This window comes from Capra hircus, chromosome 16, assembly GCF_001704415.2.
Source record: "Capra hircus breed San Clemente chromosome 16, ASM170441v1, whole genome shotgun sequence".
NCBI classification, from domain to species: domain Eukaryota; kingdom Metazoa; phylum Chordata; class Mammalia; order Artiodactyla; family Bovidae; genus Capra; species Capra hircus.
In genome coordinates this window covers 40195882-40223583 of record NC_030823.1, presented here as the reverse complement: position 1 = coordinate 40223583, position 27702 = coordinate 40195882, and the positions used below count along the sequence as shown (strand labels likewise).

At 52.2% G+C, this 27702-nt stretch overlaps 1 protein-coding gene across 1 annotated transcript in view; it reads left to right on the top strand.

Annotated features, from left to right (window-relative positions):
- The window catches only part of PLOD1 (procollagen-lysine,2-oxoglutarate 5-dioxygenase 1), a 29751-nt gene extending 9361 nt beyond the window's left edge, over positions 1–20390 (top strand). Inside the window, exons 4-19 of the mRNA XM_018060334.1 lie at positions 814–977; positions 2099–2211; positions 3916–3979; positions 4928–5025; positions 6332–6433; positions 6988–7119; positions 9038–9159; positions 11073–11177; positions 11985–12110; positions 12412–12553; positions 13474–13587; positions 14590–14655; positions 15289–15393; positions 16847–16993; positions 17773–17898; positions 19500–20390. Of these exons, the coding sequence (XP_017915823.1) occupies positions 814–977; positions 2099–2211; positions 3916–3979; positions 4928–5025; positions 6332–6433; positions 6988–7119; positions 9038–9159; positions 11073–11177; positions 11985–12110; positions 12412–12553; positions 13474–13587; positions 14590–14655; positions 15289–15393; positions 16847–16993; positions 17773–17898; positions 19500–19655 (1882 nt within the window). The 3' untranslated portion in view covers positions 19656–20390. The remainder of the gene's footprint in view (positions 1–813; positions 978–2098; positions 2212–3915; positions 3980–4927; positions 5026–6331; positions 6434–6987; positions 7120–9037; positions 9160–11072; positions 11178–11984; positions 12111–12411; positions 12554–13473; positions 13588–14589; positions 14656–15288; positions 15394–16846; positions 16994–17772; positions 17899–19499) is intronic.

Below are 27702 nucleotides of genomic sequence, written 5' to 3'. Positions count from 1 at the left end.
ATTTATATATTTGTTTTTGGTTGCACTGGGTCTTCATTGCTGTTTGCAGGCTTTTCTCTAGTTGTGGTGAGCCGGGGCTGCTCCCTAGTTGCATTTCACAGGGCTTCTCATTACGGTGGCTTCTCTTGTTGCTGAGCACGGGCTCTAGGGCTCTCGGGCTTCAGTAGTTGTGGTGTACGGGGCTCAGTTTTCTCTTTGGGCTCCGGAGTTTCGGCTCCTGGGCTCTAGAGCACAGGCTCAATCGTTGTGGCATGTGGACTTAGTTGCTCTGCGGCATGTGGGATCTTCCCGGACCAGGGATTGAACCTGTGTCTCCTGCATTGGCAGGTGGATTCCTTCCCACTGAGCCACCAGGGAAGCCCACTGAGCTGTGCTTTGAGTGTGAAATGGTCACAGATTATGGGGACCATGTCTCTGCCCAGGGAGGGGGTGAAAACTTAATGGGCAGGGTCAAAGGTAACAGAGCTGATCTATTTACTAGATGTGGCCCAGGGCAGGCGTGGGAGGAGGAAAGTGTTAGACACTCAGTCGTGTTCGACTCTTTGCAACCCTGTGGCCTGTAGCCCACCAGGCTCCTCTGTCCATGGGATTTTCCAGGCAAAGATACTGGAGTGGGTAGCCATTCCCTTCTCCAGGGGATCTTCCTGACCCAGGGATCGAACCTGGGACTCCTGCACTGCAGGCAGATTCTTTACCATCTGAGCCACCAGGGAAGCCTGGGCTGCTCCTGCCTGTGCCCTCCTGAGCCCCTGCTCCCCCACCAACCCCGTCTCCTCCCCACCCTGCTTCATCTTCTCCCGGCTCTGGCTGCAGCTACGATGTGGTGTTTGCCTCGGGGCCCCGAGAGCTCCTGAAGAAGTTCCGGCAGGCCAGGAGCCAGGTGGTTTTCTCGGCCGAGGAGCTCATCTACCCAGACCGCAGGCTGGAGGCCAAGTACCCAGTGGTATCCGATGGCAAGAGGTTCCTGGGCTCTGGAGGTGAGGACCCCGGGTGCGCAGTATGTGGCAGATGGGGCAGGCTCCAGAGAGGTCCATCCGCTGCCTTGGGGAGGACCCCTTGGCTCGACATCCCACATGGCTATCGCAAGCTGCTGAATACAGTGTGTCCTCGGAAGAACTCCTGAGTTTTTAACCTTTAAATCAGCTCCACTGCAGTCTTGCTTATCTCATTCAATAGCCCCCCTGATCTGCACAGGACAAAACAGGGAGTCACCCCCAATTCCTCCCTCCCCTCCCCCACCTTACCTTCAGCGGGTCACACCACTCCCACTCCGAGAGATCTCTGGAGTCTGCCCTCTCATGTCCACACCCCTGGCCACCGCCTCTCCGGGCTGCTGGCATGGGCAGTAGTCTCCTGACTGCTCTGCCAGCCTCTAGCCTCTCCCCTTCCAGTCCATTCTCAGCACAGATGCGAGTCCACACATATTGCTCAGTGACTTCCCCTTGCACGGAGAATAAAACCCATATTTTATTCTGGATTCCCCTGTCCAGCCACAAAGGGGGGATCCGTGCCAGCAACCTTGTTTCCCTATTGGCTGAGATAGTTAGCGCAGCCCAGATGGCCTGGCCCTGGCCCAGGGGTAGAGGTGTCCTCGGGGGCAGGGCCCTTTCCCGGCTGCCCACCTTCTTTTTCTCTTCCCCTCCCACCAGTCTGCACAGTAGCTATGTGGGTTTTTCCCTCTATCCCCTCCTGCACTGTGTGACCTCGGCTCAGCCTCTGCCCTTCTCTGGGTCAAGTTTCCTGGATAACTGTCGAAAAGGGGCTCCAAACCTATGCCCCACCAGCCCTGTACTCTTGGGCTTCAGTCTAACTCATTCATTCCTCACCTGTGTGCTGCCCAGGACCTGAGCTGGTGCAGCTTAATGGACAACAGTGATTTTTCTCTCTGGGCTCAGTGGGAACTTGTCACCAAGTGGCATTAACAGATAGGCTGTTTGCAGCCTATAGACAGCATCTCTCCTCAATCCAGGAGGGCTTCTGAGAGGAGGCAGGGCTTATGAATAAAGAAGTGAAAGGTGGGTGAGAGGGAAGGCTAGGAGGAGGCCCCTGACTCAGAGGCCGGAAGCTGAGTGTCTGTCTATATGTCCCCCACCCCCAGGCTTCATCGGTTATGCCCCCAACCTCAGCAAACTGGTGGCAGAGTGGGAAGGCCAGGACAGCGACAGCGACCAGCTCTTTTACACCAAGATCTTCTTGGACCCAGAGAAGAGGGTAAGTGGCAGTGGGTAGTGCTGCGAGATCTTGACACTGGATCCCCCAGACTGGGCTGCACTGGGAGCAGCCCCTGCCCCCCAGACCTGACCCCCTGGGTTGGGCATTGACACCCCACTTACCTATTCTTCGATTCACCCATTTATTCAGCGGGTATTTTTTTTTTAATTTATAGTATTTACTTTTTTATTTTTGGCCATCCTGAGTCTTTGTTGCCGGACCAGCTTTTCTCTAGGTGCAGAGAATGGGGGCCAATCTCCAGTTATGGTGCTCAGGCTTCTCCTTGCAGTGGCTTTTCTTCTTGCAGAGTCTGGGCTCAAGGGCACTCAGGCTTCAGTAGTTGCGGCAAGTGGGCTCAGTGGTTGCAGCTCCCGGGCTCTAGAGCACAGGCTCGATAGTTGTGGTGCACTGGCTTACTTGCCCCGCGGCATGTGGGATCTTCCTGGATCAGGGATCGAACCTGTGTCTCCTGCATTGGTAGGCAGATTCTTAATCACTGAGCTACCAGGGAAGCCCCAGCAGATATTTACTGAGTTGTGCGTGAGACACTGTCAGGTGTAGGTAATGAACAAGACAGTTGGCGTTTCTGCCCTCCTGAACCTTCAAACCAGGGAGAGGAGGAATTTACAGCCTTGTGTCAGGTGGTGAGGATGGTTATGAAAGGAACTGACCGCCTGAGCTGCCCCTGGCCCACCCAACTTGGAGGAGTTCTAAGGGACTGATGAGATCTTGACTGGACCTGGGCCCCACAAGCCAGGCTGCTGAGCCTGTCTCAAGGCAGGGATCCTTGAGGGGAGTGGAGGTGGTAGAACTGAGCAGGTGTAGCCCCTAAGCCAGCCAGTGTCCTCTGGGCAGAAAGTTAGGGAACTCTTGGGGTGAGGGTCAGTATTCCTGGATTCTGCCCTGGACACCCCCTCAACCCCTATTTACGCTGTGTTGCGTGACAAAGGGTAGGTCACTTTCCCTCTCTGGGCCTCGATTTTTATCATCCATGAAATAATGAGGTGAAGCAGTTGGACTTGTGCGGTGGAAACTATGAACTTGACCTGTTGGCTCAGTCTTTCCCTCTCCTTCCCCTCTGCCTCCAGTGACATTGCTCGTAGAAGCCTGTGGTCTAAATCCATAGAGCTGCTCTCTGTGGGATGAAGGCTGAGCCTAGAGTGTCACTTGGCCTGACCTAGGGCTCCTTGAGACATAGTCGCATCTGCAAGAGGTAGCGTTATGTAGTGAACATGGACCTCAGGGCCAGGCTGCCCGTTGACCTTGAGCAAGTTATCCAACCTCTCTTTGCCTTGTTTTTAAATCTGTGAAATGCAGTGATGGTGATACTTTCTCACAAGGATGTGCTGTGGATTAAATGAGTGTGCATGTAATACTCAAATTAGTGATTGGCACACAGTTAAGTGCTAAACCAGCATCTGTTATCACAACGGCTGTTGTTGAACCAGATGTCCCCTTAGATTCTTTCCAGTTCAGAGAGCCCCTAGTTCTCTGTGAATAAAGGTGCTAGAGCAGTAAATCCCAGGGGCTTGGCCACTGACCGGCCTTCCCAGGGCTCCCAGCTGCCCTGCTGTGACAGGGCAAAGTGGATGGAGGGAGAGGAAGTGGCAGAAGTGGGAGGGCTGGCTCCCCACACTGGGTGATGGAGCCCTGTCCACTGCCACGGCTTGTTCCTGGTGCAGTCCAATGCCCTCTTTCCTACAGGAGCAGATCAATATCACCCTGGACCACCGTTGCCGAATCTTCCAGAATTTGGATGGAGCCTTGGGTGAGCAGCCCCGACAGGGTGGGGGATCCTGAGAGGAGTGGTAAGGAGATGAGGATTCCAGCCAAGGAGGTTCCTCTCAGCTGTTGTGCTGGGGTTTTGCCTATCTCATCCCCAGGTCCCCAGAGACCACCTGGATGTTCTCTGGGGGCAGAGCTGTGTCTCTTTGGGGATGAAGAAAGGAGGGCCAGGAGGTCAGTCCAGAGAGCCTGCGGGACACCAGGGTTCAGACTGGGAGGAGCTGGGTGATGCACTCAGTGGGTACCCCATCCCTGCCCTGTGTCCCTGGTCCTTCGAGGTGAGCCTACATCACCTCCTTCCCCTGCTCTCCCACCTCCCAAGTGAAGACTTCCTGAGCTGGGGGCAGGGAGTTGATGGATGGCATAGGAAGCAGAGAGGCCATTTAACCCTTGAAACCACAAATGCTTGTGGCCTGGTCCCAAGTCAGTGGCTGGTGATGACGTTGCTTAGCCACTATTTTGCTGGATGATCTCAGGCAAGACACATACACATACCCTGGGGCATCTGTTTCCCATCCTTAGAAAAGAGAAATTGGACCAGATCGTTGATTGGTGATTTAATGGGGTAAATGGACCCCTCTGAGAGTCTGAGGAGAGCTCTGGGTCCCATCCAAGTGATGTGCAGAGACATCACACTCTTTGGTCTGTGGGTTCTGGGAGTTCATGAGCCTGGCTTAAGAAACTGGGTCCAGACCGCTTCTTGGGTGGGTCAGGGGCTTGCACAGAGAGGCTCCCCTCACATGATCACTCACAACAAAAGGCCTCCCTGCCAAGCGTCTTCTCAGGCCTCTGGGAAAAGGCCTGTCTGCATTTTATAACTGTCAGACAGAGCAGTCCTACCTGCTATCTTATGTGCAGACTGTCTGGGTCAGAGCCCAGAACTTGGCCTCTGGCCCTGATGCTGGACAGGTCTCTGTTTTCTGACCCACAGATGAGGTCGTGCTCAAGTTTGAAATGGGCCAAGTGAGAGCAAGGAACCTGGCCTACGACACCCTCCCGGTCCTGATTCATGGCAACGGGCCCACCAAGGTAGGGAGGGGCCCCAGCCCCAGGAGAGAGTCGTGGGGGGAGAGATCCAGAATCTGGGGTTGTGCTCTCACTGTGACCCCAAAGCTTCCCCTTGGGTTTGGGGCCACCTACCTGGGACATGCTCACTGCCTCTGTCCTCACATCTGAGTTCAGGATGGTGCTGCCTCTCTGTACCGGGATGGTCAGTGATGCCCTGTCTGTCTCTGCTGGACCACAGAAGAGGCACTGTCCCCATCCAGGCCCAGGCGGGGCTGCCTTGAGTCATCTGTACTCTGCCACCCCAGGGCAGACTTGTTCCTACATTCAACAAACATTGCATGTTTGCACCAGGGTGTGAGGCCTCGCCAGCCCTGAACAGGACAGAATGTTCCCTGTTCTCCCAGAGCTGCAGGAGGGGCAGGGGTACAGGCCAGCCTCCCCTGGCCCTTGAGGGACAGGCCCCTGGATCACAACTGGTTTCTAGGAGTGTGGTCCTCAACCACTCCTTCAGAATCAGGTGGACGGGAGGGGAAGGGGAGTGTGTTTAAATGCAGATTTCCCGATGCCACCCAAGTGCATGTGTACACAGTTGCGTCCCACTCATTGTGGCCCCATGGGCTGTAGCCTGCCAGGCTCCTCTGTCCATGGGATTTTCCAGGAAAGAATACCAGAGTGCGTTGCAATGCCCTCCTCCAGGGGATCTTCCCAACCCCCAGGGATTGAACCCACGTCTCTTGTGTCTCCTGCATTGGCAGGTGGACTCTTTACCACTAGCTCCACCCACACAAGAACTGCAATTTTGAAATGTCTGCGGAGGGTGGGGGGGTGGGGGCCAGGAATCTGCATTTTACACGCTCCCAGGAGGTCCACAGGGCTTTCCAGGTGGCACTAATGGTAAAGAACCCGTCTGCCAATGCAGAAGACGTAAGAGACGCGGCAGGTTCAGTCCCTGGGTTGGGACGATCCCCTGGAGGCAGGGCATGGCAACCCACTCCAGTATTGTTGCCTGGAGAATCCCATGGACAGAGGAGCCTGGCAGGCTACAGTCCATGGGGTTGCAGAGTCGGACACGACTGAAGCGACTTAGCACACACAGGCGGTCACAGATGAAGCAGCACCAGAGTCTGTGTCCTCCCTCCGCCCCTCTCAGAGCAGCTTTGGTCATCTCCAAGGGCAGATATACTCTCCAAGACCCGCCCCCAACAAAGCCACATTCCTGCCCTCTTTGGGATGGCAGAGGGCTGGGGTGCAGGTCCCCCTCCTTGGTGGTGGCTGGGGCAGGAGTGGGGCTGGTCTGGTTTCACTCATATCCCTCATCTCCTGACAGCTGCAGCTGAACTACTTGGGCAACTACATCCCGCGCTTCTGGACCTTCGAGACGGGGTGCGCCGTATGTGACGAGGGCCTGCGCAGCCTCAAGGGCATTGGGGTGAGGCTGCTGGGCCTCGGGGCTCTGTCCTTGGGGTGGGGGATGAGGAGGAGTTCTGGAAGAGACTCTTGCATCTCTGGTGGGCCATAAAGCGGTCACCTCCCTCCTCGTCCTCACCCAGGCACCTCCTCCTGGAAGCCTTCTCAGATTGCACATGGCTCTGGCTTCCTGGGAAGCCTAAGTTCTGGTTTCTTCTGCCTGGTCCTTCAGGCGCCCTTGTAGCCCTCTCCCCATCCCATGAACCTTACTCTTCATTCATGGCCCATCTCAGACCTCATGCCAGCCAGGCCCTCTGACAGTGTGCCGTCAACCCGTCCTGGCTAGAGTCTGGACTCACACTGCACCTGTCCCCTGCAGGGACAGCCTCCTGCTGCATCCCTGCTGGTCCCGTCCCCTGCCCCCTGCACACCCTGCTCGGAGCTCCTGCCCAGGCCCCTTTCCTGCTAAGTCCTGCAGAGCCTCTGACTGCTAGTCCCTCTGGCCATCCTCAGGGCTCAGCAGCCGCTCCGTGGCTGGACATGGCTGGACTCTTGTGCCGCCCTCTCTCCCTGCAGGATGAAGCTCTGCCCACCGTCCTGGTCGGCGTGTTCATCGAACAGCCCACCCCGTTCCTGTCCCTGTTCTTCCAGCGGCTCCTGCGCCTCCACTACCCCCGAAAACGGTTGAGGCTTTTCATTCACAACCACGTGAGTAGCAGGCTTTCGGTGGGCTCACCATGTGGTTTGGGTCAAGGGTCCACCCTTGCAAGACACCCTGAGACCTCTGAGGAAGTGATCAAGCCAGGGTTATCTGAGCCAGATGGAAGTGGGCAGTAGGCTGTATTCCCAATCACTGGGTTGATTCTGGAGTCAGACTGGCTGGATTTGAACCCCAATATCGCTGCTTATATTAGCTGTGTGACCTTGAGCATCTTATTCAACCTCTCTGGGCTTCAGTTTTCTCATCTATTAGGTCTATTCAATAGGGATACTATTAGTGCTGGCCAAATGGGATTGCTACGAAGGTTAAATAAGTTGACCTCTGAAGCATGAAGACAAGTGCCTGATGAAGAGGAAGCACATAGTAGGTGCTCTTAGCTGACATCATTATCATTATTTCCCTTCCTGCTCTAGTCAGTCTTTCATTCCTCCCCTCTTTTTTTTTTTTGGCCAAGCTGCAGGACATGTGGGATCTTATTTCCCCCGACCAGGGATCAAACCTGTGTCCCATGCAGTGGAAGTGCTAAGTCTTAACCACTGGATCACCAGGGGAGTCCCAGTCTTTCCTGATTTGATCTGGTGATAGTTAAATTGGCTTTCATTCCTTGAGTATAATACATTCTGAGGAGTCAAGGGGCACCTGAAGGCCTGCTACTTTGTGAATCCAGGCCTGGAATAAGTATTCTGAGCTCCCTGCCTTGCCAGCCTCTCCATTCCAGCAGGATAACGTCCCACATCTCAGCTTTGGCTGAGAGAAGCCAAACATTCTCTTAAGTCCTGCCTGCTGTCAAGGCTCTTTGTCTTCCATAGAGTCTTAGCTGTCCTCACTATGGTCACCCTCTTCCGAGACCTCTCGGCCCTGACTGTCTGCACCCCACCTCCAGGGACCTATGGGCCCCGACTTATCTCAGTTTGTCTGTCTCACAAACATTCAGCTGTCCTTCCTAAAAACAGGAGGAGGATGTAGACCCTGCCCTTGGGAGGCTCCCAGCTTCCCTGGAGTCATCAAACCTTACACGCATAAATTGTGACTTTGTGTAGAAAAAGAGAATTGTCCTGGATGGTCTTTAAGGACCTACTGTGTGCTCTTGTCTGACTTGTCAACTCCTTGCAGTGACCCCATGGGGAGACAGGATTGCCCTCTCATTTTACAAGGGAGGAAACTGAAGCTGAGACAGGTGAAGTGACTTGTCCAAGGTCATGCAGCTCACTGGAGCAGATCCAGGCTTCGCTCTGAACCGTGGGTTTGTTTTTAAACACCCTGCTCTTCCTTTTTCCCCATGCAAGGGGCTCCAGGTGTAAACTTTTTCCAAGTGCTGTTTGAACATTACCTGGAGTGTTTTATAGCAAAGCAGAACCCTGGGCCATACCTTGGACCAGAAGAACTGGTCATCAGTGACTGGATGTGGGGCCTGTGGGGTAAGGGGCGTGTCCTGGTGACAAAGGCTTTAAAGAGGCCTGTAGAAGTGACTTAGCAGTAGCAGCAGACCTAGTCTAGTCAGGGGAGGATGGTCAGAGGCTGGCTTCCCAGGTGGCACTAGTGGTAAAGAACCCGCCTGCCAATGCAGGAGACATAAGAAATGTGGGTTTGATCTCTGGTTCGAGAGTATCGAGGAAATGGCAGCCCACTCCAGTATTCTTGCTTGGAGAATCCCGTGGGTAGAGGAGCTTGGTGGGTCACAAAGAGTCGGACACGGCTGGAGTGCTTAGCATGCACACACGGTCAGAGGTTGGCCAGGAAGGGCACTCCAGGTAGAAGGTCTGATGATGGCAGAGTTCCAGGGAGCAAGTTCCAGCAGGTGGCTGGGGACGTGCCAGCAATGAGAGGGAGCAGCCTGGGCAGCAGAAGACGCTGTGGTCCCAGGGGGTGGAGCTTCATCCTCAGCCTCCATCCCTTTGCCCCCAGGAGCAGCACCACAAGGCTCAGGTGGAGCAGTTCCTGGCAGAGCACGGCGACGAGTACCAGTCTGTGAAACTGGTGGGCCCCGAGGTGCGGATGGCCAATGCAGACGCCAGGAACATGGGCGCGTGAGTTGAGGGTCGTGGCGGAGGGGCCGTGTTATCAGGAGCCCCAGGCGGGCAGACAGAGGTTCAGAAGGCCATGTGGTCTCCAGCAAGTCCTGCCCCTCCCTTGACCTCTATGTTCTCATCTCTCAAATGGGGAAATCATTGAGTCAACCTCAGTTCTCCTGGGGAGGGCTGAGCATTGTCATTTGGGTTTGGGAAGCAAAGGAGAGACAGAGGAAGGACTGGAGGGCCAGAGGAGATAAATGCTGACAATTGGAGAAACAGCCTGTGATTTATTTCCTTTATCATGGAAATAAACAAGTTTAATTTGTGTGGACTATAAAAGAGTTAGAAAGTGCAGATCTGAGATTGGCAAACTCCTTATAAAGGCCCAGCTAGTGAATCTATGTAAATTGGCTTTGAGGGCTCTGCCGTGACCACTCAGCCCGGCTATTAGAGCATGAATGAGCGTGGCTGTGCTCCAATAACATTTTCTTTATCAACACTGAAATTTGAAGTTCATATGATTTTCACATGACTTCTTTTGATTTTTGTTTTCCCCACCCATTTAGAAATGTGAAACTGTTCTTACAAATTTGTGATTGCCACGGGGTGGGAGAGGGATGGACTGGGAGTTTGGGATTACCAGATGCAAACTGCTATATAGAGAATGGAAAAACAAGGTCCTACTGTGTAGCACAGGGAGCTATATTCAATATCCTGTGATAAACCATGATGGAAAAGAATATGAAAAAAATGTGTATATATATATATATATATATATGTACAACTGAATCACTTGGCTGTATAGCAGAAATTAGCATTGTGAATCAACTATACGTCAATAAAGTAAATTCGAAAAAAGTTCTTGGGGATTCTCTTAGTAGTCCAGTGGTTAAAACTCCATGCTTCCACTGCAGAGGGGCATGAGTTCGATCCCTGGTCAGGGAACTAAGATCCCGCATGCCGCTTAGCACAGTCAAAAAAAGAGAAAAGGGTCAAAACCCCAGGCAGTGAGCTAGATTTGCACTGTGCTCCATAGTTTGCTGAGCCTGGCGCCAGTAAACACAAAGAACATAGATTTTTAAGAAAATTTTAACTATTATTGATTTACAATATTGTGCTAGTTTCAGGTGTACAACTTCGGATTCTTTTCTATTAAAGGTTATTACAAGGTACTGAATGTCATTATCTTTCTGGCATCTGGCACCCAGTGCCCTGAAAACCTTGGCACTGGGGAGAGCAGGCCCACAGGCAGGTTCCTACACGGCTCGGTGCTATGGTGCTATTATTTACTGTGCTGGACAGTAAATCCTTGTTGTTTATTTTTTGTATATTATTGTGTATCTGTTAATCCCATACTCCTAATTTATCTCTCCCCTTCCCCCTTTTCCACTTTAGTAACTGTATATTTATTTTCTATGTCTGTGAGTCTATTTCTGTCTTGTAAATATGTTGGTTTGTATTATTTTTTTAGATTCCACATACAAGTGATATCATATGATATTTGTCTTTCTCTGTCTGTCTGATTTTACTTAGTGTGAGATTTTTAAAGCTTTTGGTGTAGGTTGCCAGACTGTCCTCTGGAAAGGCAGAGCTGGTTTACCCATAGCACTGAGTAGCGTAGGGGCCTGTCTGTGGCCTGCTCTCCCCAGTGCCCAGGTTTTCAGGGCACTGGGTGCCAGATGCCAGGCTCTGGGCCTTGTCTTGACAGCTTTGTAGTCCAGGGGTTGGGTCTCAGAGTCAGGAGGGACCTCGAGGCGGCTGGTGCCAGCCTGCAGCAGGGCTGACCTGAGCTCCCTAAAGACCCTTGGCTGGTACCTGGTGATGAAAGATGTGGGCAGCGGCGGGGACTGCAGGTGCAGGGATCCTGGGTGTTGGGGAGGCTGGCACCAGCACCCTGACCCCAATGACCCTGTGTTCCCTCCCCACAGGGACTTGTGCCGGCAGGACCGTGGCTGCACTTACTACTTCAGTGTGGATGCCGACGTGGCCCTGACCGAGCCCAGAACCCTGCGGCTGCTGATCGAGCAGAACAAGTGAGGCTGTGGGTTGGCCGCGGCTGGCTGGCAGGCAGGCCCGCAGAGCCAGGGCTCACGATGGCCCTGGACCCGAGTATGGGCTTGGGGTGGGGGCCCCTCCCCTGCCTGTCTCCTCCTCCACATTGGCCTCACCTTTGACCCTGGGCTTTTCCCAGCCTGGCTGTCTTGTGTTTATACACACACACACATATTATTAATTTACTTTTAACTGTTCTGGATCTTCGTTGGTGCACATGGGCTTTCTCTAGTTGTGGCGAGTGAGGGCCACTCTTTCTGCAGTGCACAGGCTTCTCATTGCAGTGGCTTCTCTTGTTGCAAAGCACAGGCTCTAGGCGCATGGGCTTCAGTAGTTGCACTCTGCAGCCTCGGTAGTTGTGACTCGTGGGCTCCAGAGCACAGGCTCAGTAGTTGTGGTGCTCAGGCTTAGGCGCTCTGCAGCATATGGGACCATCCTGGACCAGGGATCGAACCTGTGTCTCCTGCATTGGCAGGTGGGTTTCTCATCCACTGTACTGCCAGGGAAGTCCTGGCTACCTTGATTTAGTCTAGGATGTTCTCTACCTCCTGGCTCCAAGCTCCAAGACGTCCCACCCCCTACCCTCACCCCTCCTCCTCTGTGCCTTTCCTGGCTGCTCTGTGAAGGGCAGGGGTAGCTGGCACCAGATGGGCCAGACCCCACCCCAGGCCCTACTCCAGGGAGGTCCTTGCAGGTTGAAGGTGCCCTCCCTCCCCTTCCCCACACCTGAACCTGCCCCAATCTCCTCTCGGGCAGAGGGACTCCCTCTGAGATGCTCCCTTCCCCAGGAACGTTATCACCCCATTGATGACCCGCCATGGGAGGCTGTGGTCGAACTTCTGGGGGGCATTGAGTGCAGATGGCTACTACGCCCGCTCCGAGGACTACGTGGACATCGTGCAGGGGCGGCGTGTGTGAGTACCTGCAGGATGGGGGGACACCCTCCTCTGTCTTCCGCCTGGCCTCGCCTCCCTCAGTATTCCTGTCCTTCTTGTGCTCAAATTCCTGCTGAACTGAAGCAAGGAAGACTCCAGTCAGACACCAGAAGGACTTCCTGACAGTTATCCTGGGGCCATGTGCCCAGAGTAGGGGAATCAAATCAGCACCATCCTGCCCTCCCAGCCTGTGACTTCCCCCTCGTCTGACTCCTGACCCCCAGCCTATGACTCCACACCATTGCCTGTGACCCCCTCTATCTTCCCCTCTCTCCCTTAGGGGTGTCTGGAATGTACCCTACATCTCAAACATCTACCTGATCAAGGGAAGCGCCCTGCGGGCTGAGTTGCAGGAGACAGACCTCTTCCACCACAGCAAGCTGGACCCCGACATGGCCTTCTGTGCCAATATCCGGCAGCAGGTTAGCTGGGCTGGGCAGTCAGAAGAGGCCCCGTTGATGGGGAAGACGAGTTACCTTATTCCCATGGGCCCTGTGGCTTCTGAGATCCCAGCAGGACTGCTTACAGGCTGCCAGGCCCTGGTGGGGGCACTTGGGGGCCCAGGTATGAGGGCTGCCCCTCGGGGTCTGTAGGATCATTTTAGTAGACCCAGTTATCACACTGTCTTTCTCTTTTTTAAAATTTTTGTTTACTTATTTGTGGCTGTGCTGGGTCTTCATTGCGATGTGGACTTTCCTCTAGGTGCAGTGAACAGGGGTCACTCTCTAGCTGCAGTGCCTGGTCTTCTCATTGCAATGGCTTCTCTTCTTGTGGCTCCCGGGCTCTGGAGCACAGGCTCAATAGTTGTGGCGCACAGGCTTCGTTGCTCCATGGCCTGTGGGATTTTCCCGGACCAGCGATTGAACCCACATCTCCTGCATTGGCAGGTGGATGCTTTACCACTGAGCCACCAGGGAAGCCCTACACAATCTCTTTTATGTACGTTTCAACAGAACCTTAAGAAAACTGAACTTTCCACCTTTACTCCAAGTAATGTGCCCAAGAGACGCCCTTACTGTTTCCCTGTGCCCCACCCGATACTATTTTGTGTTTTTTTTTTTTTTTAATGTGACAGCAGGATGATGTTTTCCTTGTGCCCACAACTCACTCCAGGATCAGAACTCCATCCTTTTCTTTTGCACGTTCATTCTTTCACTCCTATTCAGTCCTCCAGGAAGTCTTCCTTGATTGGCTCAGGCCTTGGGCACTTGGGAAATGGAGTGACCCACACTGGGTTGTGAATTTAAATATGGTGGGTAGAGGAGGCTTCAGTCTTGCCCACCCCAGGGGTGGGGTGAGCAGGAGAGGGGAGGCCCTCTTCCATCCGGCCTCTTCTCCCCAGGATGTGTTCATGTTCCTGACCAACCGGCACTCCTTTGGCCACCTGCTCTCCCTGGACAGCTACCAGACCACTCACCTCCACAACGACCTCTGGGAGGTGTTCAGCAACCCCGAGGTGAGGTCCCGGGTGGGTGGGCAGGCATGGGAACAAAAGGGACCTCTGTGATCCTGTGACCTGAGGCACCTCCCTCCCAGAGCCTGACCTTGGCTGGGCTGGAACCCCATGGGCCCCCCTGGCTCCCTCCACCCCAGAGGGCTTGTCAGGCAGGATTCCGGTGTGGAGAGGAGAGTGTCTCTAGAGGCAGTGCTATCTGGTGGAGGAGGGACCGGGAGTTACAGGCTGAGGTTTGTGGTCCAGCTGTGACAGTTAAGCCTGTCCACCTTTGGGGCCTCGGTTATCTTTTTTTTTTTTCAGGCAAGGCTTTATTGGGGCCCCCTCTGCAGCAGTGGGGAGTGAGAACTAACGTCAGGTTCCCTTGCTCACTCTCTCCCTGAGGAGGGGTGAGCTTGTTCCTTCAATAGGGTGAGAGTTGGGTTGTGTCCAGGGGTCCGGCCGGAGCAGTAGCTTAGGTATTTTGCCCTCTGGTGTTGAGTGCAGAGGGCATGCTCAGTACGCTGCTTTTGCTCCCAGCACCCTGATTTTGCTCTTGGTTCTTGAGAAGTGGCAGTGAAGGTTGTTTAGTCCTTCCGTTATCTTTTGGCCAGAATCTGTGGGGCCTCAGTTATCTCAGCTCTAAAATGGGTGTGCTGTCCCAGCCTGCCTCACCTCTGAGGGTGCTATGCTGATCAGAGAAGGAGGAAGTCTTGACAGCATCACTAGATGTTGCAAGCCTGTGGCTGATGTGGGCACAGGCACATACCTGCAGGCGGACCTATACACACAGCACACACACGTACACTCACATGCAAACATGGACTCCCATGGACATACTTGTGTGCCCAAACAGCTCACATGACCCAGCGGGCATAGGCACATACAGGCTCCCCTACTCCCACCCCCACTGCTCCTGCACCCCACCGGGCCTGGGGGGCAGAACTCCTCCTGGAACAGCCCGTGCAGGTGAGTCCCAGCTGGCCCAGGCTGGCCCGAGGACCCGAGCTCCCTCTCTCCCCACAGGACTGGAAGGAGAAATACATCCACGAGAACTACACCAAGGCCTTAGCGGGGAAGATGGTGGAGATGGTAAGGCCCCAGCACCCTCTGCGAACAAAGCTGCTGGATTTACACCCTGCAGCGGCTGCGGGGAACAGACGGCAGAGCAACAGGGCCAGCTGACCTGGGGGAGGAGCAGGAGCCCCCTTCCTATGCTCTGGTGCTTTTTGGGGCGAGGGAATGCACAGTGGGGTGCCCCTGCATCTTGCTGGCACTTTGTAGCTGGAGTCTTCGGGGCGGAGGGGCCTAAGGCATCTTCCCTGGCCAGAGCAGGAGAGGAGAAAATGTCCCCAACTGTGGTCTCAGCTGTGGACTCTGGGCCTAGAGTGAGAAACAGATGCTTCCTTCTCTGCTTCTCCTGGAGCCTGTGGCCTCTGCTTCCTGGATTTGCATATTCCTTTCCAGGCTTCGGCAGCTCTGTGACCTTGGCTGAGAAGGGCCAGCTCTGAGCTCTGCTTCCTCCTCTCTTCAGCAGCCTGCTGACCTCCTGCTCCCTGGGGACACTTGTGGGGAGACGGAGGGCTCACAGACTGGGGTTTGGGACTGGACATAGGCCACATGAGGGGCCTTGCCTGCAGCAGGGTCTGCAGAGGGCCATGGGGGCAGCGGGAGGACGAAGTGATGCTTCTCTGGACCCTGTGACCGAATCCCCGCCCTCCTCAGCCTTGCCCGGACGTCTACTGGTTCCCCATCTTCACGGAGACGGCCTGTGATGAGCTGGTGGAGGAGATGGAGCACTACGGCCAGTGGTCCCTGGGAGATAACAAGGTGGGGGTCCAGATGCCTGACTGCGATGGCAGGGTGCTGCCCCTCCCCCATGCCTGCCCTCGGGGCTCTTTTCTTGACAAGCTAGCCAACCTCTCTGGAACTCCTGGAGATGGAGGCATTGGCAGGGGGGCCTGCAGACACTTAGGAGTAGAGGGAGTGAGAAATGGGATGGAGTGTTGGTCTTCAAGTTGCCATTGCTGCTGGGTGACTTAGAGCTGCCTTCGTCTTGAATTGCTAGGTTTCCAGTTCCTGGTTTGTCATTAGAATGATTTCACTTCCTTCCCCAGATTGGGCATGGAGATGGGGGAGGAATGAGAGAATGTGGGATGCAGAAGGATTTGGAAGTGACAGCAGTGTTAAGATCACCAGACACCAGTGTTAAGAAGCAAAGGGCATGGTGCATGTGACAGGCTGTGCATTCCCTGAAGGAGGAATTCATACCTGCAAGCCTCTTAGAAAGTTCAGGCACCATTTTTAAAGGCACGTGAACCCCTGGGCCTATATGCCGCCGGGACAAGCTAACATCTGGGCTAGCAGCTGGACTAAGCACGGTTCATGGTTCTGCCCAATTGACATACTTGGTGCCAGAGCTCATCTCCAGAACCCAGTAACTCAAATAGCCCACATGGGGGGTCTGATGAACCCTTGTGCTCCAGCGACCCAGCCAGCACTGGGGCTCTAGTACCCCAACTAACCTGTGGCCTCTGTTGGTTTTCTGTGCTGTGTAACAAATCACCACAAAGCTTATCAGCTTAAAACAATGCCCATTTATTATCTCCCAGTCTCTGTGGGTTGCGAGTCCGGCTCAGCATCTCACAAGGCTGCAGTCCTGGTGTCAGCTGGGACTGGGATCCCATCTGAAGCTTGGGGTCCTTTTCCAAGCTCATGTGACAGAACTCACATCCTTGCAGCGGCATCATTTCAGGCAGCTTGCTTTATCTGGGCCAGCAGGACACAAAATCTCTGTCTTCCAGACCCTCCTTGAAGGCCCACCTGAGATAATCTCCCTTTGGATAAACCCAAAAGTAGACATTACATTAATTACATCTCCTGAATCCCTTCACTTTTGTCCTGTAACCTAACCTTATCCCATCAGGTTCACAGGTCAAAGGGAGGGGATTTAGACAGAGCATGTACACCAGCGGGGGCTTCCTGAGTGGCTCAGGGGTAAAGAATCCACCTGCCATGCTGAAGACACAGGAGACGTCAAGGGTTCTATCCCTGGGTCAGGAAGATCCGTTGGAGGAGGGCATGCAACCCACTTCAGTATTCTTGCCTGGAAAATCCCATGGACAGAGGAGCCTGGTAGGCTACAGTCCATGGGGTTGCACAGAGTCAGACACGACTGAAACAACTGAACAGGCACTACACCAGGGAGCTGGAATTTCATGGTGTGTGTTGGGGGGTTGGATCTTACAATTCTGCTTACCAAATTCTCCTTGGTTACGTCTAGGACAACCGCATCCAGGGTGGCTACGAAAACGTGCCAACCATCGACATCCACATGAACCAGATCAACTTTGAGCGGGAGTGGCACAAGTTCCTGGTGGAGTACATCGCCCCCATGACAGAGAAACTCTACCCGGGCTACTACACCAGGGTGGGCACGCCTGGGGTGCAGCCGGGATGAGGGCGTGGGATGGAGTGGTTGGGGTTTGTGGGGGAGGAAGGCGTTCCCGGCTTGGGGGAGAATTTACTGAATATTTAGTCTCCAGGAGTGGCGTCTCCTCCCTTCAGGGGTGAGGCTAGGCCCCCGGAAGGTGGGGCCTCGGAAGGGGGGGTCCCGGGAGGCCATTCTGCCTCCAGCCGGGACTCACTTCTTTGCATCCTTCTCTGTGTACTTAAATCCTGCTTCAGAGGCTCCTATGCTAGTCCACCGAACAAGCCCGTTAGCTGGCTTGCATGCCCATTCCTTTAGCTCCTTCCCTCGTGTGTCTGGCTGCCTCTTTTGACTTTTGCCCTCCTTCACTCAGTCACCTCCTCCTTGTTTACCCTGGTTTTCTCCAAACACCTGCTCTGAGTGTGCCAGGGCCTTGCTCCCAAGGAATCACCAGCCAGAAAGAGTCGTGAGGGTTACGTTCACTTCCTCTCTTCTCTTCCTCCCCACCCCCGCTCTCCATCTCCTTCTCCTGCTCTTCCCTTCCTCCCTCCACATCCTCCCTTTCTTTACTTTTCCTTCTCTTCCTTCCCTTCCATCCCATGTTTTAATTGAGAACCTTGTCTGTGCCAGACACTGGAGAACACAGCGTAAGCAGATCTGCCGTCTTGGTCGACTTTGCAGCGATTGGATGAGGGGTCCCTTCTGTGCACCCCTGCCTTTCCCAGCATTTGGGGGCCTCTCTCTAACTCCAGTTCTCTTGTCCTGCTTCCTTGGCGCAGGCCCAATTCGACCTGGCCTTTGTCGTTCGCTACAAGCCCGATGAGCAGCCCTCGCTGGTGCCACACCACGACGCCTCCACCTTCACCATCAACATCGCCCTGAACCGGGTTGGAGTGGATTATGAGGTGAGCAGGGGGCACCTTGGGCCAGGGGCGGGCCAGGGGCAGGGCTGACTGGGGAGTAAGCTGATCACAGGGTGGCCAGTCAGTATGCCAGTGCCAGGGAACTCTAGAGAGAGGGTGCCTGGTGCGTGGAGACGGCTTATGGGAAGAGGTGGGCTCAGAGCACAAGTTGGTTGGGGGGAGAAAGCTTTAGATACAACAGAGCAAGGATTCGGGATGTCTGGGGGCCAGACTGGCTGGGCTTGGGTCCTGCCTTCCTCTCACCAGCTCTGTGTAATGTGTAACCAGGTACGTTTCTTAGCATTTCCCTCATATCTTAGATGGGAAAACCTAGAGGACCCCCCTGTAGAATTGTGAGAATTAAATGAGCTCATCCAGGTAATTGCTTATGTGAATCCATAATAAGTAATCAAGGAAAATAATAGCTATTTTAGTAATAAAAAGTTTAGGGTTTTCATCACTCTTGAAATAAGAGGGCAGCTTTGGGAATAGCAGGACAAGATCAGAGCAGGTGTGGGGCACAGGCTTGTGATCAGAGGGGTGGATGGGGAAACCAGGAAGACAAGAGGGTGCGGAGGGAGTAGTTGGGGGCCTCAGGGCCCCAAGGAAGGGCCTCTAGGTGTGATCAGCTAGGGAGAGGACCGTTTATTCACCATTTACTCCTTAAGCTGCTATTTTCTTTTAAAAGTCTTTGTGGAATTTGTTACAATATTGTTTTTACTTTTTGTTTTTTTGGCCATGAGGTATGTGGGATCTTAGTTCCCTAACCAGGAATCTAACTCACATCCTCTGCGTTGGACAGCAAAGTCTTAACCGCTAGACTGCAGGGGAAGTCCCAAGTTACTATTTATAAAAGCTTCTGGGGACTTAGCCCTGGGCAGGCATTGTGAAGGACACCCATAAAACACCTATCATTTTTTTTGAGAGTTTACAATATATCAGGGGTTTTCATAGGGGACAGTGTTCCCCTCTCAGCAGACATTGGTGATAACTGAAGACATTTTCAGTTGTCCCAACTATGAGGGTACTATTGGCATCTCTTGGGTAGAGGCCAGGGGTACCCAGGACAGCTCCCCCATAAGCAAGAATTACCTGGCTCATGTGATGATAATTGTACAGCAGTGTAAATGTACTTATTATCATTGTACACTTGAAAATGATTATGATGATAAAGTTTATGTTATGTGTATTTGCCACAGTTAAAAAATAATTATCTGACCCAACATGTCCATAGTGCTAAGGTTGAGAAACCCAGCCCTAAGCTAGCTCTTACTTGTATCTTCTCGTTTAATTCTCACAACCCTGTACAGTTTAATGCCTATTTTCCAGAAGGGCAAACTGAGGTTCAGGTTGGTCACAGGGTCACTGCCCAGTGCTGCCTGCCTCCAAGGCCAGTGCTTCTGATTCCTTGCTCTTTGCAGAGTGTCTCCCTTAGGCAGCTCATGGCTGTCGCTCACAGGGCATCCCCGGGCAGGCTGTACTGAGGGGCCCCTTGGCTGTGATGGCTCAGATGGGAGAATGGGGGTGGGCGTGGGGGGAGGGCCCGTTGTCCCGTTGGGGAACTGGCACTTCCTGTTGGGTAATTGACACTTCCTGTCTCGCAGGGTGGGGGCTGTCGGTTCCTGCGCTACAACTGCTCCATCCGAGCCCCACGGAAGGGCTGGACCCTGATGCACCCCGGGAGACTCACACACTACCACGAGGGGCTCCCCACCACCAAAGGCACTCGATACATCGCAGTCTCCTTCGTCGATCCCTAACTGGCCGGGAGTGGCCACCACGGACCTTTTCCTCTTGGTCAACAACCACTGCCCAGCAGCCTCCGGCGCCTCGGGGCCCAGGGAATGAGGATCCAGCCTCCAGGCTCTTGACCTCTTACTGCTTTTGAGCCACCTTCGGAGAGATGGGGCCGCAGGCCAGAGGCAGAGCACAGCTCCTTGGCTGGGACCTTCCTGGTGCTCTGGATGTCTTCCCGGGAAAAACTGTTCACTTTCACTGCTTTGTAGCAACTGGTCTTTTCTCACCCATCTTCCTGAAAAACCCAGTCCCACTTCTTCTGCTTCTTCCAGGGGGCAGTGCTTGAGCACAACAGGGGCTGACCCAGCTGCCCAGAGAGACTCTAGGGGTGAGAAGTCACACCCCAGAGCTTCTCCCCAGCAGAGCTGCAGCCTCGGGGCCTTCTGCTCCAGGGTTGACACTGAGACCTGGGTCAGACTCAAGTCCCCACATGACCGTGGGACTGCAGCAGCCCCATCCTCCCTGGCTCCCATCATGGGAGCAGAACACTGTCCCTTGGAGATGGTGACTCAGAAAACCTCCTGGGAGACAGGAAGTGCATGGATGTCACAGCTCCATCCTCTGCTTGACCTTTGCTGGGGGTGGGGCAGAGCAGGGAGTGGTGTATCTGCACACTGCACTGCGTCATCCTGTCCTGGATGCCTCTGGAGAGAGGGACAGACAGAAACAGCGTTCCTATTAAAGGTCATTCAAACCACTGAGTGGGAGATGCTGGGGTAGGCGGGTGTGCACGTTTCAGGGCGGGTGTCTGCAGGGAGAGGTTTTAATAGTGAGGAAGGCTGGCTGTGTCAGCAGATTGGGTGACTTGGGTCTCTGTCTCATTTGTACATTTCATAAACCCTCCAGATGAGCCAGGCCCTGCTACCTGGGGCGCATGGTGTCATCTCCCAAGATCCAAACCAGGTGTCACTCTCCTCTGAAGCCTTTGCTGACCCTTCTTGCACACATGAACATCAGGGAACAGAGAACTTCTGGTGGTCCTGCCACACCCTGGGCAGATTTGTAGCATCCATAACATGTCAAGGCATTTGTTAATGTTACGAAGTGTTAGTTGCTTGGTTGTGTCTGACTTTTTGTGACCCCACAGACTGGAGCCTCTCTCCATGGGATTCTCCAGGCAAGAATGCTGGAGTGGGTAGCCATTCCCTTCTCCAGGGGATCTTCTTGACCCAGGGATTGAATCTGGGTCTCCCGCATTGCAGGCATATTCTTTACTGCCTGAGCCACCAGGGAAGCCCATTTATTATTAATAAGTGCCAGCCTCTGTCCACCCCTGCTGTGGGCTGGCCATCATGCATGTCAGGCACTCAGCATGCAGTCTTCTGGGGTGGGGACTAGCATTGCCTTTTTATAGGTGAGGAAATGTAGGCTTGGAGAGGCCAAGTAATTGACCTGAAGTCACAGAAGTAAGTGCTAAGGATGGGGATTTGAATATGATTTCAGTAGAAATCTGGTCCCTGCCCCACCCCCACCTCCTAGGTACCCTGTAGTCAAGGATGGGGACAGAAAAAAAACAAAATGCAGTTCACTGTGAACCCAGGATGATAAATGTCACAATGGCGGTAAGAACTGTGGAGAGCTTAGTTTTTCTAGGTGATTTTTGCCCCCCAAGGGCCATTTGGCAATGTCTAAAGGGATTTGAGGTGGTCACAACCTGGGAAGGGGGTTGGAATGCTGCTGGCAGTAGTGGGTCAGGGCCAGGAGTGATCCTAGACATCCTACAAGACATCCCGGCCTCCAACAAAGACTTGACCCCAATACCAGCGGTGCTGAGACTGAGAAGCCTGCTGGTTGTGCTTTAGTCGTTAAGTTGTGTCCGACTCTTGAGACCCCATGGACTGTAGTCTGCCAGGCTCCTCTGTCCATGGGATTCTCCAGGCAAGAATACAGGAGTGGGTTGCCATTTCCTTCTCGAAGCTATCTTCCCAACCCAAGGATCAAACCTGGGTTTCGTGCATTGCAGGCAGATTCCTTACCAACTGAGCCATGGGGAAGCTGAGAAGCCTGCTAGCAGATGCCATTTAAGCTGGGTCTTGGAGGGGGAGGAGGTTTCCAATAGGTAGAGACATTCTCCAGGTCAAGAGATGGAGCTGTCAAGGCATAGGCGGGACTGAGAAGCAGGTTGGCTGGTATGGGTGATGTGGAGGGGATCAGATTGCAAAACCCAGTTTCTGTGGCTAAGGAGAGTTGGACTTTATTTAGTTGGAGTCATTCAAGGGTTTTTCATATGTGTCCTGAGGAGATAGGTTTTTTTTAAATTAAAAAAGTTGAAGTATAATTCATTTACATGTTTCAGGTACACAGCAAAGTGATTCCATTATATATACTTTTCCACTATAGGCTATTGGGCTTCCCTGGTGGCTCAGTGGTAAAGAATCTGCCTACCAAGCAGGAGATGTAGGTTTGATCCCTGGGTTGGGAAGATCCTCTGGAGAAGGAAATGACAACCCACTCCAGTATTCCTGCCTGGGAAATCCCATGGACAAAGGAGCATAGGGTCAGAAAAGAACCAGACATGACTTAGTGACTGAACAATAACAAGATTATTATAAGATATTGAATATAGTTCCCTGTGCTTTACAGTCAGTCCTTGTATACAACAATAGTTGTGTTATCTGTTAATCCCAAATCCCTAATTTATCCCTTCTCTCTAAAAATAAGTTTTTATTTTAAAATAGCCCATGGTGAAGGGGCTTCCCAGGTGGCGCTAGTGGTAAAGAACCTGCCTGTCAATGCAGGAGACCTAAGAGACGGGAGTACAATCCCTGGGTCAGGAAGATCACCCTGGAGAAGGGAATGGCAGCCCACTCCAGTATTCTTGCCTGGAGAATCCCATGGACAGAGGAGTCTGGCAGGCTACAGTTTATAGGGTTGCAAAGAGTCAGACATGACTGAAGCAACTGAGCATGCGTGCAGTTCATGCACTGTGAATTCAAACAGTGCAAATCTTAATCTCTTTCCCACCTCTGACCCCCAGCTTTCTAGTTCTCCCCGGGAGTGACATGTCTATTCAGTTTCTTGGGTGTCCTTTCTGAAGTGGTCTGTGCTATACATGTGTGTGTCTTAGGGTTGCTTTTAAGTGTTAACCTTTTTCCGATGCCAAATGCAACTCATGTCCACTGTGGAAATGTCCGTCAAAATAGAAACAGGTAATGTGGAAGAGTTGTCCTGCAGTTGTACCCCACCCCTGCCCTGTGCCCCGACAATCACACCATCAGCCAAATTGAGGGAGTCTGGTCATTGGAGGCCTCAGAGGTTGATGCAATGCTTCAGAGAGAAAGTAGGGTGCTGGTTGGAGGCTCATGCTAGAAGGCTGGGGAAGGATTCCAAGGCTTCTGCAGTGGCTCAAGCAAGTGACCAGCACCTTGGCCAGAGCTCGCAGGAAGGAATGGACAGGACAGATGCTTAGGAGGGAGAACCTTCAGGCCTCCTCAAAGAAGGGAAATGGAATTTATTTCATGCCCTTGGAGAACGGACAGTTCCCTTAGCCAGGGAGTTTGGAGGAGGAAGCAATCAGACAGCTGCTCTATGAGGTAGGAGTACAGGTTTGGAGGCAGGGTCTGGGTGTGGCCTCACAGTCCAAAGTCTGACTCTCAGGAGGGGAGGCTACTAGTTCAGTTAGGACAGAAAGGGTGGAACAGCCCCTTCTGACCTCACTGGGAGCTGATAAGCTGGTCCAGTTGTTATTCAATTGCTAAGTCATGTCCAACTCTTTGCAACCCCATGGACTGCAGCACACCAGGCTTTCCTGTCCTTCACTATCTCCTGGAGTTTGCTTAAATTCATAGCCATTGAGTTGATGATGCCATCCAACCATCTCATCCTCTGTCACTCCCTTCTCCTACCCTCAATCTTTCCCAGCATCAGGGTCTTTTCTAATGAGTTGGCTGTTTGCATCAGGTGGCCAAAGTATTGGAGCTTCGGCTTCAGCATCAGTCCTTCCAATGAATATTCAGGGTGGATTGCCTTTAGGATTGACTGGTTTGATCTCCTTGCTGTTCAAGGGACTCTCAAGAGTCTTCTCCAGCACCACAGTTTGAAAGTATCAATTCTTTGTTGCTTGGCCTTCTTAATGGTCCAGTTCTCACATCCATACATGATTACTAGAAAAACCACAGCTTTGACTATAAGGACTTTTGTTGGCAAAGTGATGTCTCTGCTTTTTAATATGCTGTCTAGGTTTGTCATGGCTTTTCTTCCAAGGAGCAAGTGTCTTTTAATTTCAGTCCCATGAAAAGTATGAAAAACATTGGTCCAGAGGCAAACAATTTATTGAGGTATCTGTGGCAAGATTATACCCTAGGGCAGTGCAGTCCAGTAGAGACAATGTTGGCTTTCCATACCCAAATACCTATTTGCACATGGAGGGAGCTGTTCTATGCCATTTTATATAAGGGACTTGAGCATCCGAGGATTGTGGTACCTGAGGGAGATCCTGGAACCAATCCCCTGCTGATACCGAGGAACTACTGTATAATATGAACCATTAATCTGAGTGTTTTTCCTTAAACTCCACATAATATTCCACTTATGACACTTCTGGTCACCAAATGTGTGTGGGTTTTCCCCACACCAAGCATCCTCCAATTCTGAGTAGACACAGGAAGGGTGTCCTACAAATTTAACTCAATTTTGACACTATTTATAAAGAAGGCTGACTGCTGAAGAATTGATGCTTTTAAACAGTGGTCTTAGAGAAGACTCTTGAGAGTCCCTTGGGCTGTAAAGAGATCAAACCAGTCAATCCTAAAGGAAATCAACCCTGAATATTCACTGGAAGGACTGATGCTGAGGCTAAAGCTCCAATCTTTGGCCACCTGATGCAAAGAGCTGACTCATTAGAAAAGACCCTGATGCTGGGAAAGATTGAAGGCAGGAGTAGAGGACAAGAGAACAACATGGTTGGATGGCATCACCGACTCAACGGACATGAGTTTGAGCAAGCTCTGGGAGACAGTGAAGGACAGGGAAGCCTGATGTGCTGCCGTCCGTGTGGGGTCGAAAAGAGTCAGACACAACTGAATGGCTGAACAACAACAAAGCATCAGATCCCATAGACTAAGGGCTCAGTCCCACCAGACTGTCCCCACTTCAAATGCCAACAGCAAGTCCAAGTTGTCACCTGTGCTTCTGACTAACCATTTATAAACTAGAGATTCCCATGACCCCTCCCCTCTCAAGTTTGATTAAATTTACTACATTGGCTCACAGAATTCAGGAAAATAGTTTACCTACTAGATTACTGGTTTATTATAAAAAGATATCACTTAAGGACAGCTAGGACTTTCCGTGGGCTTCCCAAGTAGCTCAGTGGGTAAAAAAAAATCTGCCTACAATGCAGGAGACACAAGAGATGCAGGTTTGATTCCTGGATCAGGAAAATCCCCTGGGTAAGGACTTGGCAATCCACTCTAGTATTTTGCCTGGAGAATCCCATGCACAGAGGAGCCCAGCATCCATGGGGTAGCAAAGAGTTGGACACGACTAAAGTGACTGAGCACAGCATAGCACAGGACTTTCCTGGTGTCACAGTGGATAAGAATCTGCCTGCCAGTGCATGGGACACAGGTTCGATCCCTAGTCCAGGAAGATTCCACGTGCTGCGGAGCAACTAAGCCTGTGTGCCACAACTACTGAGGCCGTTCACTAGAACCCAAGAGCTGCAGTACTGAAGTCCTCATGCCTAGAGCCTGTGCTCTGCCACAAGAGAAGCCACCACAATGAGAAGTCTGCACGCTGCAACTAGAGAGTAGCTCCCACTTGCTGCAACTAGAGAAAAAGCCTGTGTAGCAACGAAGACCCAGCACAGCCAAAATTAAATAAATAAATGAATAAAAAATTTAATAAAAAGGACAGCTGGATGAAAGATACATAGGACAAGGTATGTGGGAAGGAGTGATGAGTTTCCATGCTATTTCTGGGGGCACCCGCCTCCCAGCACCTCCATGTGTTCACTAACTTGGAAGCTCTTTAGACTGTAGTTCAGGGCTTTTTACGAAGACCTCATTATGCAGGTATTAAAGCATGCAAGTAGCTAGATATCAGCAGAGAAAGCGTGAGCCAGATGGCAGAAAACCACACATCTGTAATGGTCAGACAAAGAAAAGCAGAAACCTCCAGACTGAGAGGAAACCACACATTTTGGGGAGATAAGTGTACTGGAGGCAGACAAAGAAAGGTGAGGAAAGGTGGGAATCTCTGATGTCTAAACCTAACCTGTTGCTCATTATGTTCTCATTACAATAAAATCAGCCTTGCAGACAAGAAGTACCCATTACACACTGATGCCACAACACTTTCAATCAAGGCTAAATAAGGACAAAACTCCCTCCTCCTCTCCAGAAGGTGAAGCTGGGGTGAAAATCAGGGCATATGACCCCTAAGCCTGCAGTTCCAAATAAATATTCCACCCTTTCATTTGTATGTACCACATAACTGGCTTGCTAAGAAAACTCAGGGCAGCTACTTGCCTGTGTCTGCTCTCCCTTTGAGAGCGTGATTGATGAGCGATAGTCGCTCAGTTATGTCCGACTCTGGGACCCCATGGACTGTAGCCCACCAGGTTCCTCTGTCTATGGGATTCTCCAGGCAAGAATACTGGAGCGGGTTGCCATTTCCTTCTTGAGACTGTACTTTTGCTTAAATAAATTCTTGCTTTTCTTTCTTAGCCTCCCTGTATCTGAATTCTGTGACAAGAATTTTTCTTTTACTGGGAATATAGACACAATTGATTAAATCATTGACCATTAGCGATCAAGTCAATCTCCAACTCCTCTCTCAGGAGGTGGAGCAGGGTGGCAGGGCTGAAAGTTCCAACCCCTCTAATCAAGAGATTGGGTTTCCCTGGCAACCAGCCCCCATCCTTAGGAGCATTCCGAAAGTTGTCTCATTAACATAAATTCAGTTGTGGCTGAAAGGTATAATTCATAAAAGACAGTCATTTCATCTTTATCTGAATAGCTCTGAAGGTATTTCATAAACAGAGGACAAAACTAAATATAACAAATGATGCCCCTGTGGCTCTTATATAGGTAATTACCAGGTATTTAGGAGCTCTGTGGCAGGAACAGTGAATGAAGACCAAACAAATAGTTATTATTATAAACCACAATATCACAGCGAGCCAGTTGTGTAATTTTAGATTTTTTAGTAGCCCCATTTTAAATAGTAGAAGGGAACAGGTGAACTTCATTTTAGTAGTATATATCATTTAACCCAATTTATCCAAAAATACTATATCATTACATACAACATAAAAATATGAGATCGTTGACATTCCTTTTCCTATTGAGTCTTACACATCTCAGTTTGCACTGGCAACATTTCAGGAGCTTGCTTGTGGCACATGGCTAGGGGCTACCATACTGGAGAGCACAGCTTTGGAGCCTTCTCTGCCGTCGCTGAGGCCACCAGGAACCTGTTTACTGCTGTGTCCCAATGCCTGGCACATAATGAGGCCTAGTGAGCTGCCATATGTGAGCTGGGGTAATCTCCCCTCTGAGCCAGCTGGGGCTGCTGTGAAGGTTAGAACGATATACCCTGGGTACCCTGCTCAGTGACTGTTGCTATTCTTACTTCCTCAAAGTCAGGTGAAGGGCGGCAGGCTCAGGCGTGCTTCCTGAATTTCTCTTGAGAGCTCTTCTCTATAATTACCAAACGCAAGCGTGGATTGCAGAGCAGACAGGCTCTGGCTCTTGGGGTCGGGCTCTAGGGCAACAAACGAAAGAGAAGAGCGGGAACCTCCAACCTACGCCCTTGGTTTCTTTTTCCCTTGACAGCTCGTGGCCCCGCCCACCCCAGCCCTGACCGGCCCCTGGCGGAACTACAGCCCCCATGATGCAGCGCGAGTCCCGAAAGTACGTCATCGGTTTGGGAAGCCCTGGCGATGAATAAGAGCGCCGAGGCGCCTCTCTTGGAGCTGAGCCACCTGACCCCTGACCCATAAGGGTTAGTAGGGTGGAACTCACTGAGCTCGGAGTCCACCGACTCACGGGGACCAGAACGGCGAAC